At 37.4% G+C, this 21232-nt stretch overlaps 1 protein-coding gene across 1 annotated transcript; it reads left to right on the top strand.

Moving 5' to 3' along the window:
- Positions 1 to 192: 192 nt before the first annotated feature.
- Etl1 (SWI/SNF-related, matrix-associated actin-dependent regulator of chromatin, subfamily a, containing DEAD/H box 1) lies at positions 193 to 19978 on the top strand. The gene is made up of 15 exons (XM_076121484.1): positions 193 to 477; positions 2791 to 2996; positions 4560 to 4885; positions 5216 to 5384; positions 5874 to 6058; positions 6514 to 6707; positions 7362 to 7497; positions 9605 to 9740; positions 10087 to 10224; positions 10613 to 10849; positions 11221 to 11448; positions 12791 to 13002; positions 13352 to 13507; positions 13854 to 13984; positions 14368 to 19978. Exons 1-15 carry the CDS (start codon positions 354 to 356, stop codon positions 14442 to 14444), a joined length of 2655 nt encoding a protein of 884 aa, XP_075977599.1. The 5' UTR covers positions 193 to 353; the 3' UTR covers positions 14445 to 19978.
- Positions 19979 to 21232: the final 1254 nt, after the last annotated feature.

The following is a 21232-nucleotide window of genomic DNA, read 5'->3' as shown; positions in this document are numbered from 1 at the left end:
TTTATTGATTAAATTAACCAATAACTGATATTTTTTTATGATTGTCACATTTTTATATCAAGTTTTTAAATTGGGTTGTTCCATGGCTTTAAAAATTGTTGTCATTTGTCAAAATTATTTTTTTCATTGTTTTAATTGGTCAATTTTATCAATGACAGTTGATGACATAGAATTTCATTGGCCCGTTACATTCACATTTTCAGTCTCGCGGATAAAAATGGCCGTAGTGTTGTCTTCTTGACGTGCTTCTGAGGAGTGATTCTGTTTCATAAAAGTTACGAGTATTTTTTATCAAAGAACATAATCTGTTTTTTCATTAAAAGTGTTGTCTGCTCTAGCGTAATAGTGTAAAAATGTCTAATGGTACAAGTCCGAGTGTGTTGAGTTTTCTAAGACAGTACAGATTCCAGAAGAAACCCAATGGTCCTGGTGTTCCTAGCAGCCCCGTGACAGTGACAGCAGTTGCTTCAGGCTCTCGTGAGTATTGAGGTTTTATTGATTATACAAGGTCAGGGTGAAGCCAGCACGTGCGTGTGACTTTATACCACGAGGAATGATTACCACGTTCAGTGACCCGTGTTACCAAGGATTACGATTTATACCGGTTATATATCGATGATAGCACCTCACCTTGACCATGGTATTTGGAAAATATTTTGGTGTATCTAAAATAGAGTAACAATTTTTTTGTTGACAAAAATGTGTGGTCAGCAGTTTTTTGCTTACGACAGTTCGTTGCATCGAACAACCATCACGATATGCAGTTAGTTTATAAATTGACCTTCGTCTATTAGCGAGTGAGCTAGCAGGGTTACGAGTTACCTTTTCTTTCTTTGTTTTCGCCACATGTTACTTATAATATCTGGGGAAATTACCTTGTTTTCGCGCAGGACATAATAACGTTAATTTTCAAATAGCAAATTTTACAATATTGCCAACTACCAGCTGTAAACCTTTACAGTTAACTAAAATGTCTATAAAAATGTTTGTTGCTTCAAACAGATGTTTACAACAAAGACAAGCATTGATGTTCATTGTTGTCAGCCAGCTCCATTTTGATAAAAAAATAGTATGTATTGTACTGAAGAGAATACTATTAATTCCATGTTATAGATTTGATGCCATGTTTAAATAAAGGAATGAGCCAAATGTCCAGTTATTGATTTAATACCCATCTTCTTAATTTGACACTTCACAAGATAATTTTGTGATGTAGAGTTCAATTTTTGATGTACTTAAATATTTTAATTATACTATAATTTTATAGCAATAATTGTTATATTTCATTCAGTCTGTTTTCTGTAATTTAGATTAGGTATTATGCAATGAAGATTAATACTGCAGGACAAATAAAAATTACATCAATCTATAACCTTATTCTATCAATACTGAGTTAACCTTCACTAAGGCAACTGTCCTACACCAAATTGTACCTACTTAAATTGGTGTAGTGCCTAGTTACTTGAAAAAGAATGAAACACACCTTAGCATCTTGCTAAGAAGATGCATAAATAATACTCAGAGCAATAATAGCTGAGCTCCTAGATAGGTTTATAAAGGAGGGTATAGAATATAAGTAAATAAGTCATGGGAACATGTTTTTCTTTAATGTGATATCACTTTGTGTGCAATTCACAAATGTAACAATAATCTTGGTTAGCTTTAGTGAATTCTACTTGAAGGTAAATAAAGGAAAGTGTGCTGACACATGCAGATAGATTATGAAAGTGTTCATTGTGGTTTTTTCAAGAAATTACAATATCTAGTAACTAAAGTGAGAGTCTGCAGGCTTGAGCTTTAATAATTGACTTGATATGTTTGCTGAGTACAGTTAATAGTAGCCATCTTATTGTATACCCTCAGATTTAAAATATACTCTAGATTCCATTGAATTTGTCATAGTATCAGGTGGAATGACAATGTTAGGGCTGTTTACCTACCTTACTTATCAGGTTGTATATTTATTTCTGTAAGATTTGACTGTCAAGCACCTGACTACAAATTTTACTGAATGACAACATCAGTGCTGTTACTACCCTGTTCATCATTTGATTGTCATGTCTCTATTACTGCAGCACTTGACTGATGTCCATTAAAATGTTACATTTTTAAGGCCTTAGTTTGCGCATTTTAGAGGATCTGGACCGAGACCAGACCCTCTTTTTCTGAGGTAGTAGATGGGTAATGGACAAGGGTGATAACCCAACAACTTGATCTACTGACACAACCCTCAATGTAAATTTTCAACCCTGTAAAACACAACCCTCAATGTAAATTTTCAATGGACTATGTTGTAAAGTGTGCTTTGCCAAAACCCACTTTTCAAATAAATTTTCCTTTACAGATTAAGCTGACCTACAAGTAGACACTAGATCCTAGTAGTTAAGCTAGAATTAGAAGTAGCAGTAGTTAGTGATTCATAACTTACTAGTTACTTATAACTCTCACACTTAAACATTTTGAGAAAACTCAGCTGTTCTATTTGCCTTCAGGTTAGCATGTAAATAGATTATATTAACTTTAATTAAATATAAGAATATGTCACTTGAAATGTCGGTAATTTTAAGCAGAGACCCAATGTATTATATCTCTCAACCAAGCTTATTTACTAATGAGCAATAGTACTATTATATCTTATTATATATATGATTTAATTACTATATTATATATATGATTTAATAACTTAAAATTGAAGACATAGTGACCCATTCAAGTGACAAACTTACACATAATATAAGGTTATTATATCAATAAATTACAAGTCTCATTTATTTAAATTTTTATTTTTAGAATCACAAATAATAAGGATGGCAGCACCTAATACTGTGGCCAGGAATGGTCCCATAGTGTACAAAAGGATAAGACTACCGGACTCTGATTCCGATGACTCCGCGTCACCTGCCAAGAAGCCTGTGGTTGTTGTGGAGCTGACAACCCAGGTCAAGGAGAGGAGGTTCAAGAATATGTTAGAAATGTTTCCTGATATATCTCCTCTTGTAAGTAGAACTGTTTAGATTTTCTAAGTAGTTTGTATGGACTGTCTTGAGTATAGTACAGACATAGATGTCTGTCAGCAGCAACAGAAAACTCATAATTTATTTATTTTCTTACAACTATCTTGACAGTTTTGTAGCCCAACTTATAGTTTGGCTATTTAAAAAAATATTTACAACAAGTTTATTGAAATTAAGATCTGTGTTATAAGATCGTTGGAAGTTTTTATAAGTATGGACTCTGTAACATCATATAGAAAATTCTCTATTAGGTATATTGAGAGTTAATAGTAATGTATATAATGCTTAGTTATGTATCAATTTGTTTTCCTTGTTATAGCATCCATATGACGGAAATTCCTGATCATAACTTGACCTTGTTAAATATGGTCTCATCCAACTGCATCATTTAACTTTTCTTATATTAGTTACATTAAATTAAAGAGTGACTTTCCATTTACGTTTAATTTTGTTTTAATAAAAGGCTGCAGTAGTCTTGAGATTTAACATAAGGTATGCATCACAGTTAAGTGATGACCAAACACTGCTATTATGATGATTTTTGCCAAAAACATTTCTAATTGTGCTTACGATGATTATAATTATTTAACGATTATCAAATACAGGAATACGGTTATGCTTAGAAACTAATCATTAATCTATAATATCACAGCAAAATAAGTGTGCAAGTAGCAAGGGTTCATTGCATTTGTCGTTCGACGACAATGGCTTAATTACCCGTCTGCTACAAGTACCGTTGTGGTCGTGCTTTAGCGCACAGGGATTTGATCGTAGTACGTGGGAAACGGTAGGAAAGTAGACAGACTGGCGGTACGCAGGATAGTTAAATACATTGGGTAATGGATACTTTTAGACCCTATTTGTGTGTATAGATAATTTGCTTCTCAAGCAATCCTGCACATCTTTAACTGTAAATTCTTTGCTTTTTATTATTTAATCATCACTATTTTTCCTGGGTAAGTAACAAATAGCGTATAAGCGATTAAAATTCTCGTAGCGTTTTTACTATTTTAGCACAATTTCGTAGCCTTTTCCTGTGCAAATATTTAATTTCCGAAAACATTTTAATACCTTTATGCGTAAGCAAGTCTTATTAATAAACACCTTGCCTGATCCGGTTGTTTTGCTGTAGTCAGCACTTGGACCACCTAGATGGTGTGTAACAAAAATGTGCTGTGTCATGAATAGTTACATTAGTTACAGATAACATTGTTAAGATAAATGAGCGTATAGTATATTTGTCATTGTAATGCAACAACTTAGTAGAAAGCCTCGTATGCAACATACGCGGATGGCGGAGGTAAACAAAATTAACAATTTTGAACATAATTCTTTCACAAACTTATGTGATAGACAGTACCCTGTTTGCTACAGCTTCTTTTTAGCAATACTTCAATTACTAATTAAGGCGTTCCAATGCTTTCTACTGTGTTGTGAGATTCTAATAAACAGAGAAATTATTCTGTTCAATCAATGACATTATAATAAAGTTGTTTAGACCAGTTTTTTACTGTTTACTAATATAAATAATTTCATTGTCTACAGTTCGTAAAAAACACACTAGTAAAACAAGGCTGGAGTGAAGAGCGGGCCAGGGACGAGCTTCTCAAATACGACCCAGAGACCAATGATAAAAGTACCAACTCTTTTACCCCCAACTACGGGTTCGGTACCCGGCCCGGTGTGTCAGGTCATAAGCCTAGGCCTATGACGAATATGGGCATTGTGAGGGTGACTAGTGGGCCGAGGCCTGCTGCCGTGGTGAGGAAGCCTCTAGAGGCTCAAGGCGGGAGAGCGAGGAGAGGCAGCAGTGGCAGCGAGGACGATGACTATGGTGTCAGGAAAGGGAAGGATGATAGGGTCTATGATAGGTACGTACAATATAGACATAATAATATGCTGTTACAGCCACTTTCTTTTATTAATTGATGATGCAGTCTAAGACAATTTATAATTAGTTTTTGGTGGTTTTTATCCATTACACAACATACCTCAAAGAATCAAGCAGTTGTCACACAACTTCTACATGACCAGCTATTATGGATTGCATGAAATTACATTTAGAATTATTACTTGGTGCATATAAAGAATAGTTCTATTAATAGGTTTGGTGATATAGGATTAATTTTAAAACCAAGAGCTATTCTAACTAGCTAAGAGAGAAAGAAAAATATAATCTACAACTTACTTGTATTTTCCAGTGAGGATTCAGACAATGAGGTCACAGATGACCTGATTGGTGACAAGAAGAAAGTGTTTGAGTTCCTCAACACTAGCAACATGAATGAACTCTCGCTGCTCAGCGGGTGCTCGCAGAAGAAGGCTGAGGCTATCATGGCGCAGAGGCCGTTCAAAGGATGGGTGGACATGGTGAGTAGTTGGAAATTTGACTGATTTAGCAAAACAAGTGCAGAATTTTATGCATTTTTTTCTTCCTTCACAAGTTTTTTACGCAAGATGTATTTTTAGGTCTACCCTACATCTTTTGCTGTGTCGCAAAATGTATCAGAAATGAACTGAATATGTAGTTGCGGAATAAGAGATTTATTTTTATCAGGATGTGCACCTGCTTTATCTGGCAATCAAACTCGTCCAATTATATTATACAATTTCTAAAGATACTATGTGGTACCATCCCAAGTTTTTAACTTTATGTGGAGGCGTGGCAGTTAAATAAGTAAGGTATCGGTCTTAAAATGACGAGGAAGTGGGTTCGCATTCCATCTGTTACTCAGAAGTAAATATGTAACGGAAATCTTCAAACTTACTTATAGTGAGATGGTACTATAAGTAAGTTTGTACTGCTGGTACTGCTGGTACTAGGTAACCAAGTAATTAATCAATTTGTATATATTGTAGGTGGAGAAATTCAACAGCAACAAGATGCTGAGCACAGAGCTGTTGAACTCTACGCAGGAACTGCTGACTACTCGCAACAATATTCAGCGTCTCATGAAGAAGTGCGTGGGACTCGCGCAGCAGTTAGAGGCGGCGGTCGCGGCCGGCGCCGGCAGGCTCAAGCAACCTTCTATATTGGACTCTAGGTATGTATTATACCTCTTTCTTTTGTTTATTGTTTATTTTATAGAATAGGTCGCACTCGCATATTTCAGATGGGTAAAAACAGCCTTATATTAGGATTACAGTGTAATGTTTTGGTACATTTTGACTTCTTTGAGTATTCGGTTAAGTAACGTATTAATATAATATCATTATATTATAAGATGTTGATATAGCATCAGTAGACAGTGGTAAAAGCACACTATTTTACAGTATCTACTTCTTTCGGACGGCTTGGAACAATTGGATACCATCGAGTAGTTGTAAATTTCTGTACCGATGACATAATCGCAAAGTGCCATAACCATGCTTCATGAGTATCGCTCAAACTTCAATATGAAATAGTAGCTAAACTTTTGTTTATATTATTAATAACTTCAATCTTTAAGTTTCCAGTTTCCTTACAGAATATATGAAACATTCTTTCTATTTCTTACAGCTTAAAACTAGCCCCCTACCAGCTAGTAGGACTCAACTGGCTCGCCGTGTTACACAAGCAGGGTGTGTCGGGCATCCTAGCTGATGAGATGGGGCTCGGCAAGACCGTGCAGGTGATCGCCTTCCTCGCGCATCTTAAGGAGACCGGCCAAGCGAGGGGCACGCATCTTATTGTAGTACCTGCTTCTACGTTAGGTAAGGCCTATCATATACCTGATTGCCTATTAAACTTAAAAACCATATATTAACGTTCGGGTGGCCTGAAAAACATTGACACTACGATGACCACTAACCACACGATGCTTTGGCTTTTTATATGAGTTTAAACGCTTCTGAACAGATAAACTACCGCTAAAGGCGTTTGTCCACCGCCGCCGTCACCGGGCCGTCACCGAGAACAAGATTATTTCCGGCCGAGTATAATATGACGTGACGGCGATCGTTTGTCCACCGCCGCCGTCACCGGACCGACTTTGCTGGTTTAGTTTGTACGGTGAGACGGCGACGGTGACGGCGGCGGTGGACAAGTTCATATGTGTTTTGTATCGCCGGCACATCAGCCCGTCTAAATCTCGGCGACGATCTAGCGATCGCGCCGATGTACTCGCAATCTCGACGGCCGGTATGACGGCGCTCGGGTGACGGCTGTGCGGTGGACAAGCGGCTAAAGTACTTTAATGTAAATGTATGCACCGCTACTTCGGCGCCGTCATTTTTTCTCGGTGACGTGACGTTAACGGCGGCGGTGGACAAACGCCGTAAATGTACCTCAGAAACCGGAGGTCAGTCCCAGTTTGGAAGCGTCTTGATAGGTTAAGGCAAATTATTGAATGTTTAATATCATTGCAGACAACTGGAGCAGCGAGCTGGCTCGCTGGTGCCCGTCACTCCGCGTGAGCAAGTACTACGGCCACCCCGAGGAGCGCCGCCAGCTGCGGATACAGTACGCGCGCGGGCTCGACGATGTCGACGTTGTGCTCACCACGTTAGTATACTTCAGTTAACTAGCTAGACCGTGAGCAAGTACTACGGCCACCCCGAGGAGGGCCGCCAGCTGCGGATACAGTACGCGCGCGGGCTCGACGATGTCGACGTTGTGCTCACCACGTTAGTATACTTCAGTTAACTAGCTAGACCGTGAGCAAGTACTACGGCCACCCCGAGGAGCGCCGCCAGCTGCGGATACAGTACGCGCGCGGGCTCGACGATGTCGACGTTGTGCTCACCACGTTAGTATACTTCAGTTAACTAGCTAGACCGTGAGCAAGTACTACGGCCACCCCGAGGAGCGCCGCCAGCTGCGGATACAGTACGCGCGCGGGCTCGACGATGTCGACGTTGTGCTCACCACGTTAGTATACTTCAGTTAACTAGCTAGACCGTGAGCAAGTACTACGGCCACCCCGAGGAGCGCCGCCAGCTTCGGATACAGTACGCGCGCGGGCTCGACGATGTCGACGTTGTGCTCACCACGTTAGTATACTTCAGTTAACTAGCTAGACCGTGAGCAAGTACTACGGCCACCCCGAGGAGCGCCGCCAGCTGCGGATACAGTACGCGCGCGGGCTCGACGATGTCGACGTTGTGCTCACCACGTTAGTATACTTCAGTTAACTAGCTAGACCGTGAGCAAGTACTACGGCCACCCCGAGGAGCGCCGCCAGCTGCGGATACAGTACGCGCGCGGGCTCGACGATGTCGACGTTGTGCTCACCACGTTAGTATACTTCAGTTAACTAGCTAGACCGTGAGCAAGTACTACGGCCACCCCGAGGAGCGCCGCCAGCTTCGGATACAGTACGCGCGCGGGCTCGACGATGTCGACGTTGTGCTCACCACGTTAGTATACTTCAGTTAACTAGCTAGACCGTGAGCAAGTACTACGGCCACCCCGAGGAGCGCCGCCAGCTGCGGATACAGTACGCGCGCGGGCTCGACGATGTCGACGTTGTGCTCACCACGTTAGTATACTTCAGTTAACTAGCTAGACCGTGAGCAAGTACTACGGCCACCCCGAGGAGCGCCGCCAGCTGCGGATACAGTACGCGCGCGGGCTCGACGATGTCGACGTTGTGCTCACCACGTTAGTATACTTCAGTTAACTAGCTAGACCGTGAGCAAGTACTACGGCCACCCCGAGGAGCGCCGCCAGCTTCGGATACAGTACGCGCGCGGGCTCGACGATGTCGACGTTGTGCTCACCACGTTAGTATACTTCAGTTAACTAGCTAGACCGTGAGCAAGTACTACGGCCACCCCGAGGAGCGCCGCCAGCTTCGGATACAGTACGCGCGCGGGCTCGACGATGTCGACGTTGTGCTCACCACGTTAGTATACTTCAGTTAACTAGCTAGACCGTGAGCAAGTACTACGGCCACCCCGAGGAGCGCCGCCAGCTGCGGATACAGTACGCGCGCGGGCTCGACGATGTCGACGTTGTGCTCACCACGTTAGTATACTTCAGTTAACTAGCTAGACCGTGAGCAAGTACTACGGCCACCCCGAGGAGCGCCGCCAGCTGCGGATACAGTACGCGCGCGGGCTCGACGATGTCGACGTTGTGCTCACCACGTTAGTATACTTCAGTTAACTAGCTAGACCGTGAGCAAGTACTACGGCCACCCCGAGGAGCGCCGCCAGCTGCGGATACAGTACGCGCGCGGGCTCGACGATGTCGACGTTGTGCTCACCACGTTAGTATACTTCAGTTAACTAACTAGCCACGAATAGGTTTCGTGCTAAAGTTAACTTAAATCTTAGACGTCACCTCCCACCTCCCTATTTTTCCCAAAAAAGAATCGTGACTAAATGGGGTACCATTTTAAATTTGAGTAATACCACGTTATAACACGAAGTGACCGGAGTAAATTTGAAGTAAATACAATAATCGGAACATAAATGAGTTCAAGTTAAAAGCAGGGTATTACCCTAATTAAATTTAAAATCTCATGTTATTATTCTAGATTATTTTTAAGCATATTTATGAGTAATGTCACCGAACGATAGATATTTAAATAGTCTATAGGTATTCGTAGTATAAACCCTGAGGCATTCCTCCATCAATCAAATAAATCTTCTCGTGTTATTTGCAGATACACGATGGTGAACAGTTGTCCGGAGGAGCGCAAGATGTTCCGCATCACGCCGATGCACTACGTGATATACGACGAGGCGCACATGCTTAAAAACATGTCCACGCAGCGGTACGATAACCTGCTCAAGATTAAGGTACACCACAAATTCTGATTACCTTTTTTATGTGAATAATTACTTGCTTATTGAATTCTTGATAGTTGATAGCTCTGAATTAACCTCTTACTAACATTAACGGTTTGCCACAAAGCTACTTAATATTAGTGAACTAAATCTCTAAATATCACGAAACATAGACTGGAAATATGAGAATACTCAATCAAAAGTGACTTTCATCAATATAATGTACAACCTACTTCCCGAGAGTTCAATATAATACATTTGCAAATAAACAAAAAAAGTTGTTACTATTTAATATGTATATCAAAATCAAATCATTTAGGTCGTCATGTTGACACTTGGATATTGTGGTTTCTTTCAGTCTAAGCATCGTCTACTGCTGACGGGCACGCCGCTACAGAACAATCTGTTGGAGCTGATGTCTCTGCTGTGCTTCGTGATGCCGCACATGTTCTCCGGCAAGACGGACGATCTCAAGAGCTTGTTCCAGAAGAATGCTGTGAGTTACATTTCTTAACTGCCTTTATACCATACTATAAGGTGGGAGCTTTTCCTACCCCACTTACAGCGTTTTTAATGTATATTTTTGTAGAAAATGTGAGTCTATGGTACAAAGTTTTGACAGTCTTTTTATATTGATGCGGTGTTGCAGTCCGTATATAATTGGACTTTTTGTTCCTAATACAATCGGATATTTAAATTTTACATTAATATACACTATACTAAAATCAACCATCGTATACGCAATGTACACGCATGGGTCACGTGCACGTTTCCGATCTATACTACCAATTAAAAAGTTAAACATATTCATACAACATTTTCGTGGCCCTAACTTACAAGGCACAAGCATGCGAAACATAAAACAAAATATGATACAATTTCAGAAATCAAAAACAACTAAATCGGCGGTAAACGGCGAAGACGACGAGCCTCCGTTCGAGCAGAGTCAGATAACTCAGGCCAAGCGCATCATGAAGCCCTTCGTGCTGCGGCGCCTCAAGCGGGACGTGCTGCAGGACCTGCCCAAGAAGACCAACCACCGCGAGCTCTGCCCCATGTCCAGCAGGCAGAACCAACTGTACCAGGAACTTATTGCGGGATTCTCAGCTAAGGATGGCACGGTCAGTAGATACATTTATTTACTTTATTTATTCTTTGTTATTTTCGAAGATGAAGGTAGAGGTGTAAAATACCCCACCTTTTTGGGTTTCTGTAACATAACATAAATATAACAAACTGGGACGCGGACTGCAGGATGAATGATGATTTTTTTTTGTAGATAAATATGATTGGCTTCAACAACTTCAACCATACTTGAACAATTATTTCGTTTAAAGGGAAGTTTGTAAGGATCGTACCAAGTGGTCTCTGCCTACCTCTATAGGAAAAAGGCGTGATATTATGTATTTATTTCGTCCAGTCTACGGTTTTTAGTATCTATTTAATTTCTCTTTAACTATGGACATTCATAAACCGTACCTTCTCTTCCCAGATCCACGCAACAACAGAGCAGAGCGGCATGGCGATGATGATGGACATGCGCAAGCTCGCCAACCACCCGCTACTGCTGCGCTACCACTACCAGGACGAGCAGGTGCGGCAGATCGCGCGGCGCCTGGCCCGCGACCCCTCCTACAAGGAGAAGAACGAGCAGTACGCCTGGGAGGACCTCATGTGCCTCTCTGACTTTCAGATACATCAGCTCACGCTCTCGCATAATGTAAGTATATTTTTATACTTATTTTTATGGTATTTGAAAAACTACTAACTAACTTATTTATTCAAGAGAATAATGTTCTCCATTTCGACAGTTTAGCTACGAAGAAAAGAATCATAATGTAACTTACATAAGTGTAACATAGCGTGTATATTTTATTCGTGAATAAAGTCGTAGATTCGTTTGAGGCATATTGTTGAATTCATTAGAAGTGAAATGCTATAATTCAGCCCTAACGTATTTAACGAAAATAGGGAAAAAATATTGTTAGATAAAACAAAAATACATTTGTGTCTTTGGGATAAAACTCATCAACAATTCGGAAATACCTGGTATATCCCGGCCTTCGCAATGTTATTTCCACTATAGTCTTTAAAATATAGCTTGATTAGAATGACAGATGTCAAACTGTTTTGACTAGGGTTGTAGAAGTATTGATCAAAATCGATAGCGAAAAAATCGAATCTAAAATAATTATATTCGATTCAATTATTTTTGAATTAGCTTTTTACGAATTGTTGTTGTGAATCTTATTGTTTAAGCAAATTCGTATAGGACGACCAGCCCTACTTTAAACACCGCACGGAGACCTCTCCTAGTTTAGTATTAATTAGGATCAATTAAATAAAACAATGAAATTAAAGTTAAATAAAATTAATTTATTCAGTTAATGGTGCAATTCTGATGATAGGGATGAAGATGATAGTAATATAGGATGCGCAGTTAATAGTGCGCATCCTAAATCAGTATCATCCTCATCGCTATCATCAGAATCGCTGGAACAATCTTGGAGATTAATTATTAATTCTTGGTCACGAATAGTATCAGAGTGTACTTCGCGATTAACGATTAATCAGATGATTTACTCTTATCTATTGTGTCTCCTCACTAAATTTTTGCAACCTCTCTACAAGGCTACGTCATGTTGCAAAAATTTAGTGAGGAGACACAATTAGGTTTATTTTTAAGACTAAAGAAAATAGTAGTGATTTTTAGTTTAAAGGCTGATTGTATTGAATTATTCTGATTTCTTATTGAGGATCTGTATTTAAAAAATAGTTATAATGCTAGATAAGACAGATTTTTCGTGTTTCAATTTGTAATACTCGTTAGACGTCACTACAAAGTTGTGTGCTCTGTTTTGCTTAGAACTGTCATTTTAATCAAGCTATATTTTAAAGAGTATAGTTGGACTCTCCATCTTATCTTATGGATTAGCTTGTAGGTCGCGAATACTTCGAACATTGTGATATTTTGTGTCTGGGCTCTGTATAGTTCAATCCGTTATTCATAGTTTATTATATCATAAGAAATAATTTCTAACACGTTATTTTTCTGTTTGCAGTGTATAAGTTCATTCTCAGTGCCAGAGCACCTGATCCTGGACTCGGGCAAGTTCCAGAAGCTGGACGAGATGCTGCCGCGGCTGAAGGCGGACGGGCACCGCGTGCTCATCTTCAGCCAGTTCACCATGATGCTGGACATCCTCGAGCCCTACCTCACTATACGGCGGTACCGCTATCTCAGGCTTGACGGAAGCACCGCTGTCACTGAGAGGTTAGTTGGAGTTTCGACCAAAATATTGAACCTTAGATTTACATATTTATTTTTCTATGAATCGATAAATAAAGGATCAGTCAATTAAATTCGATGACAGGTTCTGAATTCGCATGCAAACAAATATTTGTGTTATCTATAATAACCGTTTTGTGTCCCATGAGCTTTTTATATCTTATAAATTTATTTTATTTATTTTTGCTGACCTTTGTAGATAATATTTATGTTCACTAAAGACTTCTCTAGGCGGTGAATTTTTTTGTTTACTTTGGTTTGCTGTATCCCAACAAACGTAGTTCTCATAGGAAGATAAGATAATATAGATTAATTATTATGTAATTGTTTTCAGACAAGACCTAATAGATCAATACAACTCGGAGGATATATTCGCGTTCCTGCTGTCGACGAAGGCGGGCGGGCTCGGCATCAACCTGACGGCTGCCGACACGGTCATCATTCACGACATCGACTTCAATCCTTACAATGACAAACAGGCTGAGGACAGGTAAGAATACTAAATACATATATACATATACTCTTTAAGAAACTTTAATGATTTAAATTACGCAATTTGTTGCTCAATAATCATTTCACCTTGATGTGTAAGTCAAACCTAGCACCTCACTAGTAGGCGTTGCTATCTAAATACATAAACGTACAGAACCATCAACCTCGCCTCGACAGAAAGAAAAGAGACCGAGATATTGACTTGCAAGACTACTCTTTCAATAGAAACTTAGACAGTCGTGTGTACAAATCTTTGTACAATGGGCATTGGAGATAGCCTAAAAGTATAGTAATAGTATAATGTACTAAAAGTTCAGTGTGTAAAAATGCTTGTTGTGTTCCAGATGCCACAGAATGGGTCAGACGCGGCCCGTGACGATATACCGGCTGTTGAGCTGCGGCACCATCGAGGAGGGCATCTACCAGGTGGCGCAGGAGAAACTTAACCTGGAGAAACACGTCACCGGCGCTGATGGTAAACTAACTGGTTTATTCATTTTTAGCAAAAGCTTTCTTCTACTCGAAGTTGAATTTTGAAACATTGTTTCGTTTATTGTGACTTTTGAAAATGTTTTCGAGAGTAATGTTTATGTAATAGAGATTTTGTGTTTTCTTATTTTGGGAGTGTCAATTTTAGTAATTGTATGTTAAAAACGTAGGTACGTATATGTACGCAAACGCGTGCACGTACATTATGCATATACGCCATTTTATTAAGTTGTGCGATATAGAAATCCGAGTCAAGCCCTCGAATTCTTGGTCTACAGTAATGGCAAAGGCAAAACTTGCATCGTAACCGATATGCCATAATACTAACGACCAATCATCAGTATTAAATTATATTATTTCTATCTACAGAAAACGAAGCCCACGAACAAAAGAACGTAGTCCGGCTGCTGTCAGCCGCGCTGGGTCTAACATCACCGAACAAATGATGCACCGCCGCGCCCCGTCCCAGCGAGTTGGGCCAACGTTTGACCAAACAGTGACCAACACGGCCACCCGACCAAACATGTGACATAGTGTTAATATTGTACAATATATAGACTGATTCATTACACACAGTTTGTTTATTCCGAAAAGCTACGTGTATATGGTGGAATAAAGCTTCAGTGAGATTCAAGCGTATTTTTAATTTAATTTTTTCTCTACAAATTATATAAATAGTTCCAATTCAGTAGTTTGACTGTCACAATAAGTTTAAATGTCAATAAAGAAAAAGTCACCTTTTGAAAATAAGTTCTATGTAATTAATATGCTTAATGCCCGGTTTCTGTCACACATTTAGCGGTAGTTTATCTGTTCAAACTGTTTTTTTTATTTGAGTTTAAACACTAATAGATAAACTACCTCTAAATGCACTTCAGGAACCGAGGGTTAGTCAACTTAATACATTTTAGTTTATATATCTTACATGGGTATTCTTGCTCATATGGTTAAGTAATTATCGAGACCAGTACTATATATTTTCATCAATTCACAGGAAAAATATAGGTAAAGATATAATAGTTCAATAATTGAATGGTAAGTGGTTAATTTACCTATTTGTTTACCTATAACTGAAGTTTAATTTCACCATATACGATGGTTTTTATCGTAACATGGAATTACAATGTACTTTGCCTTACATGATACTCTGCCAGTGTATAAACTATAAATGTTACAAGTTAACTGTAGATAGAGCTTCTCAAACAATATAAACATGCTTGTAAATTTGCTGATGCACAATAAAAACAGTGAAAAAAATTATTACTACATTATTTTGGGCTTAAATTTTTTGTTAAAGCAAATTTCGTAAATTCAAATTTATTTGACAATCAAATTATTAAAAAGAGAATGTTTATTTCTTATTTATGGGCAACGATTAATGTGTTTTGCATACGTAAATGATCAATTTGTAATTAAATTAAAAAATGATAGAAAAAAATATTCACTGCGTGTTGGCTTGAATGAGTTACATTATTTATTTGTTAAATGTCGTTATTATTAAGTATTTAAACAGTTAAGAAAAAACCTTATTACAAAATTGGATTTCATCGAATTTATGTCAGCATTTCTCATAAAATATCGACATGATATAAATATAGTTTTGTAATAAGGTCAGAATAAGTATAAACAAATTGAATGAGAGTTCAACGATTACTTGTATTAAATTTTAAATGTTAATTGATTATTATTGTAAACCTGAAATTATTATTCTGTAATACAGTACGAAAGTCTTTCTCGTGGTCTCTTGATGAAATATTTTATGTGGCCTACTACAATAGGACCTTACTCTACTAAGCTTCGCTTTGGCAGAACACACCCTTAATGGGCAATTAAATCTATATTAACGCAGGCCCAGAATTGATACAAAATCCACAACAAAATTTAGATCCTTCGTAGCAAAAACCATCATATCCACTGATATTCGTAAACGAATCGCGTCGCCGACATTTGTCCCGCGACTAGATTGTATGGCGGTCGTCGTCTGAAGCCTGAAATCTTTGAGTATCAAAGATTTGCGTAACCTCGTGTACGAAAGGCCGTATACTGCCTTAAGTCAGATTTAGCAACGCCTTAGGGCGCGTTCCCACTATGTCGTGACGATAGATAGTCGTGTACTTCAAATGTCGTCTCTAGCTGTTCCCATTATAACGAATTATGTCGTCAAAAATTGTTATCGTGTAGTGACTGTCGTATCTAGCTGTTCCCATTGGATCGCGACGACATTTTATAATCGTTTTACGACTGTCGTATCTAGCCGTCCCCTCTGTCACGATAATCTGTCGTCACTGCAAAAAAATGTCGTAGATGACAGTAAGTCGTGTCGTTCTATATGTGAACACCTCCATTTAAACATATGAGCCACGACACTTAAAACTACACGATTATCTGTCGTCACGACATAGTGGGAACGCGCCCTTACGCTACGCAATACTAATTTTCACCTGCGAGCGACCAATAAACTCATTATTTTATTTTCTGACAATTATTTTATTATATTTAGTTCAATTGAAATATTTTATTTATTTATATAGTATTATAGTTGCAACACGTAATTGCCCACAAATAACGATAGCTTACAAACGGACTGCGCATAGTATTTACAATGTTACTTACAGCTTGTACCCAGGTATAGCTAAATAGTAATAAGTATTAAAGTAAGTACTCAATATGGTATAATTCATTGGTATTGTTTCGCGTCTGAGGTGCATAAAACTGGAAATGTGCTTCTAACGCCCGGTTTCCGAGGCACATTCAGCGGTAGTTTATCTATTCAAACTGTCATGTTTATCAGCTTTATCGCTATTGAATAGATAAACTACCGCTAAATGTGCCTCAGAAACCGGGCAACAACCTCTTGGAGCAAATGGACACATAATTTATTAGTATGAGTCGAAGTAGTGACTAATTTGGGTATATTTGCAATAGGGGTGATGACGTTAGGGAATAATTCTTAATTTGGCAAAAATAAAGGAAAAACTATGTCCAGTAATTTTCAATATTCTATTAAACGGTAATAAAAAAATACGTACTTATTGAATATCATGATGTAAAAATAATACCAATGAATTGTGATGTAAAGAATAGATCTAGTACTAATGTGAAAACAGTATAAGAATTTCAAGAGTATCTGAAGTGAGATTTTATAATAGTATTTAGATATTTGATTCCTAACCACCTAAACTTCTTTGCTTTTTTAGAAACGTAATGTAATACTTGCGGCAGGTGTACGTACTGATGCGTATACGTACACATACACGCACCTACGGTAATATTCATTTGAAGATGTCATACCTTGCAGTTATTTTGACATATTAGTATCTTGACATTCGGCTACCGCGTCCAGTTTCATTGAAACCAGCCAACTATGCAGGACTTTGTTTATAGTGTCCACAATACATACACAGGTACACTCTCTATTCCCTTACTCTCATAGCCCGGAGGAGATATTTTTTTTACATTATTTATTATTCCGCTAGAAATCTATTTGTTACGTTTCTAAACAAGCAACTAGATCAACATGAAACTTGTAAAAATGTATACGCGATTTAGAAATAAATTGTTCAGTGAACTCGTTATATAACAATGTAAGATATTATGTACGCGGGTAGGCTGTAAAGTTAGGCTATAGTCTTAAAGCTGGTTTTACATAGTTGGATAGTTTTTTTAGGAATATTTTTATTCACCTTGCTTCTTCTCTCAGCTTGCGATCAGGGCCAGTGTAACATGTGCCGAAACATCGAGAAATCCGAAGTAATATGAATATTCAAGTTAATTCTGCTGTCATATTCATTATATTACTTATTATTGTCATACAAATAAGATATTAGATACTTAACAATGATTCGGATAGACGTTGTATGGAGATAGGAGAATTAATTGTTGAATTAATAATTTATAATTGAATAAAACTTTCTGACTATGAAAAACTCAGCTGTTAATGAAATTGTTTATAATTCGTGATTAATTTGCACTTTCGTGTTATCTAGAATTTTGTAAATGTAAGCCTGCAATTTATATTAAAGAAAGCCTAAAAGATAAGCCTTTATTTCGCCGTTTATAAAAAAATATGGGACGGATTTTGTAGAAACTTCATCATACCTACACTTTATACTGAAACAGATTTATCACCACATTAGCAAATATCTACGGAGTATTATAATTAATATCATTTGCGCATAGATTTTGGATTTTTTGTGTTCAAAGAATCCACCTATGTGCTTTATTCGTAAAATCTGACGACAACAAGAAGCAGAGAATGAGATTTTAATTAACAACATTGATAATAACATCTTAAAAATATGGTTTTCATCTTTGAAAACAAACCACTATTGTCACAATTTCATGTATGTCACTGCTTTATACTATGACTAGAAGTAATTGATACTTGTGATTTATTTTTATACCTATGAGATCAATATTCTGCCAATAGTATAATGTTACACCAAAGTTAATCGTTTGGTGTCCAACGTTAGATAGGATTGTATTAAAAATTACTATAGCTCGACAACTTAGTATAGAGTCTAAGTATGCAAAATTTATTCAGAACACAGTAGCTGTATCAAACCGTCAGTTGCATAAGTCTGCGGGTCACTGATGATCTAAATTCAGAATAAGTCGTACATACGAAAGCCGTGCGTACAAGGCTTTCTACTAAGTTGTTGGATTATATTATGATAATTAACTTTTAGAATAATAGATAGATAGTTTAATATACAATGGAATCTGTTGACTAAAATAAGGGCTGATTTTCTATCATCGGGTGACTTCCCATTGCAATAAAGCCGGTACCAACTATAAAGTCTAAAGTATTAATATCATAAGTTAATTTTAAAATTCAAACAATTTTTTAAAACAATCTGATAAAATATCTGATTTTTTTTCGGATAGACAATTCATTCTGGTGAATCAGGCCTTATAACGTTAACGTGTACTTGAGAAAAGGAGATTTTGACTGTACAAATAAGTTTTTAGTATTCAGACTCTCTTATCATTGTAAGAGTTCAGTTTTCTTAAACAGGTACATGATACAGATTTCTTGATTACTCGGCTACTCGATTCAGTCTTACTCGTCTATTTGGTAAAGAAAGCAGAGTATTCCTTTCAGCAACAACTTACTTTTTCAGTTCCTACACTTCTGCATCTTATTTCTTCAACTTGTTACGCACATTCGGTTCGGCAATATTTATCGAACAACAAAACCGACTCGACTCACTTGTTCGGCTTGTGCCGATCGGATTCATCTACACATATTCTGTTTTGCCGCTCAGCTAGACCGATTAACGCCGAACGAAATATGTATGTAGCAAGTCCTAGCTTCAAGTGGTGAAACCGTAAGTACTGAAAAAGAAAAATTCACGAGATACACATTCACGTACATGTCAGTATTTAAATGCATTATTGAAGGTAGTATAATTTATAATGAAAAGCGCGGTGTGACTGTATCATGTAGCCGAGATAAAGCTTTGCACACGTAACTGAAAACAAAACCACAGCTGGTCTGAGCATTGTCGATTTAAAGTTCTAATATGGGATATATTTCCCGGTTCTGAGTACATTTAACGGTAGTTTCTCTTTTTAATTGCGTTTTTTATATGAGTTTATACGCTATTGATTAGATAAACTCTCGCCAAATGTACCTCAGAAAATCCTTGTTTGCATTAAGAAAATAGTAAACGAATGATTGGATGACTTCGCTATTTTTTAGTATCGTTATATTATTTGTGCACGCGCACGTATACGTTTCTCACGTGCGACCGTCTCATTGGGTAAAATAAATGATTCTATGACGTCACTATTCTCTTAACGCAATATCCTTAATTTTCAAAAGTGCAAGTTACGTGTTCAGCTGATGTTCCTTAAGTTTAACATTTAATTAGTTATTTATTTTCATTTTAGGCACATTTTTCGTTTATAAGTAGTAAGTTTTTTAGTTTAATTCTAGCGTAGAACATTCCCTAGCAAATTAAATTAGTTGATTTTATTTATTTGTTTTATTTCGTACATGCCTTTCAGTTAGCAGCACTTAACCTCTGAAGTTGGTAGTAATCGCTTGCTTTTACATTTAGACGTTAATCACTTTATTTTGACATACCACATTAATTATTCATTCTTATGGTTAGTGGTTAACCTAGTGACAAAGTTGATCAAGCTGCCAGAAGGCATTGACTTGACTTGAAATAGTAGACTTTGCTATATTTATTTATTTATACCAAAACGTTCAACATTACAGATTTATATCCAAGTAATTGTAAATTTTGAAGTAATAGAAGAATCTATATAAATGAAAGCATATGGCATAAAAAAAAACAAAACATCAAAATAAACTCTACTGAAACACACAATATTTTTAATAAGGATCAATATTATGAAGTTTCTACAAAAATCAGGAGTTTTTGCAAGCGATTGCTTTTATGTCATAAAAATACTTCTTTAAATTTTACATTTTTTGCAGCTACAATATAATTATCATAGTGTATGTATAATAAGCTAGCAATATCCCGCGGGTTTGCTTTGTAATATTTGTAAGTACACGTAAATGAGTAGTTTAACTATTTGAAGATTCTAGTGTAATGGTAATATGAGTGTATTGTAAGATAATGTTGCTCATCCCATCGTGATAGTAACGTAGGGTTTTTCAAGGTTTGACTGTGTAAAAGTTTCAGTTTTAATCTATCAATTATCGATTTATTTGAGAATAACATTGGAACCTAAGAAAAGACAATGAGTGAGTATGATGCACTTTTCATGAATATTTTTTTTTTTTTTTTTTTTTTTTTTTTTTCTTGACATTGGTACGCTTTTGCATTTAGGTCCGGCCTTACTAAAGAGTGCTGATCGTTAATTTAAACCGAATCTATCTATTGAAAACGCGTTTTTTTTACTGCTGGTAGACCCAAAAAAAATTCAGTTCAAGAAGAAACTAAACCGTCAGCAGCCATCTTTAACATTTTCAAAAAGTTTCTCGACGTCCAAACTTTATGTTCTCTTGAAAAAACACGTGTAACGCACAATACGTAAAATAAATAATAATTAATGTGAAACTGACAGGGTTATGATGGGGTGAGCGACTGCCAGGTTGATGATGTATCCGTTAAATTATTTATTTTGATATTAAACGAGACAGATGACGGTGAATTTTCGCGTTTTATTTAGGTGTAAATGGATGTTTGGATACTTACTATGAATGGAATTGAAAACTTAACCCTCTAATTCATAAATACACTGTAAACTTTTT

The sequence above is a fragment of the Anticarsia gemmatalis genome, chromosome 13 (assembly GCF_050436995.1).
Source record: "Anticarsia gemmatalis isolate Benzon Research Colony breed Stoneville strain chromosome 13, ilAntGemm2 primary, whole genome shotgun sequence".
Classification (NCBI taxonomy): Eukaryota; Metazoa; Arthropoda; class Insecta; order Lepidoptera; family Erebidae; genus Anticarsia; species Anticarsia gemmatalis.
Note: the sequence above shows the minus strand (reverse complement) of the source record. Positions and strands in the feature narration are given on the sequence as shown.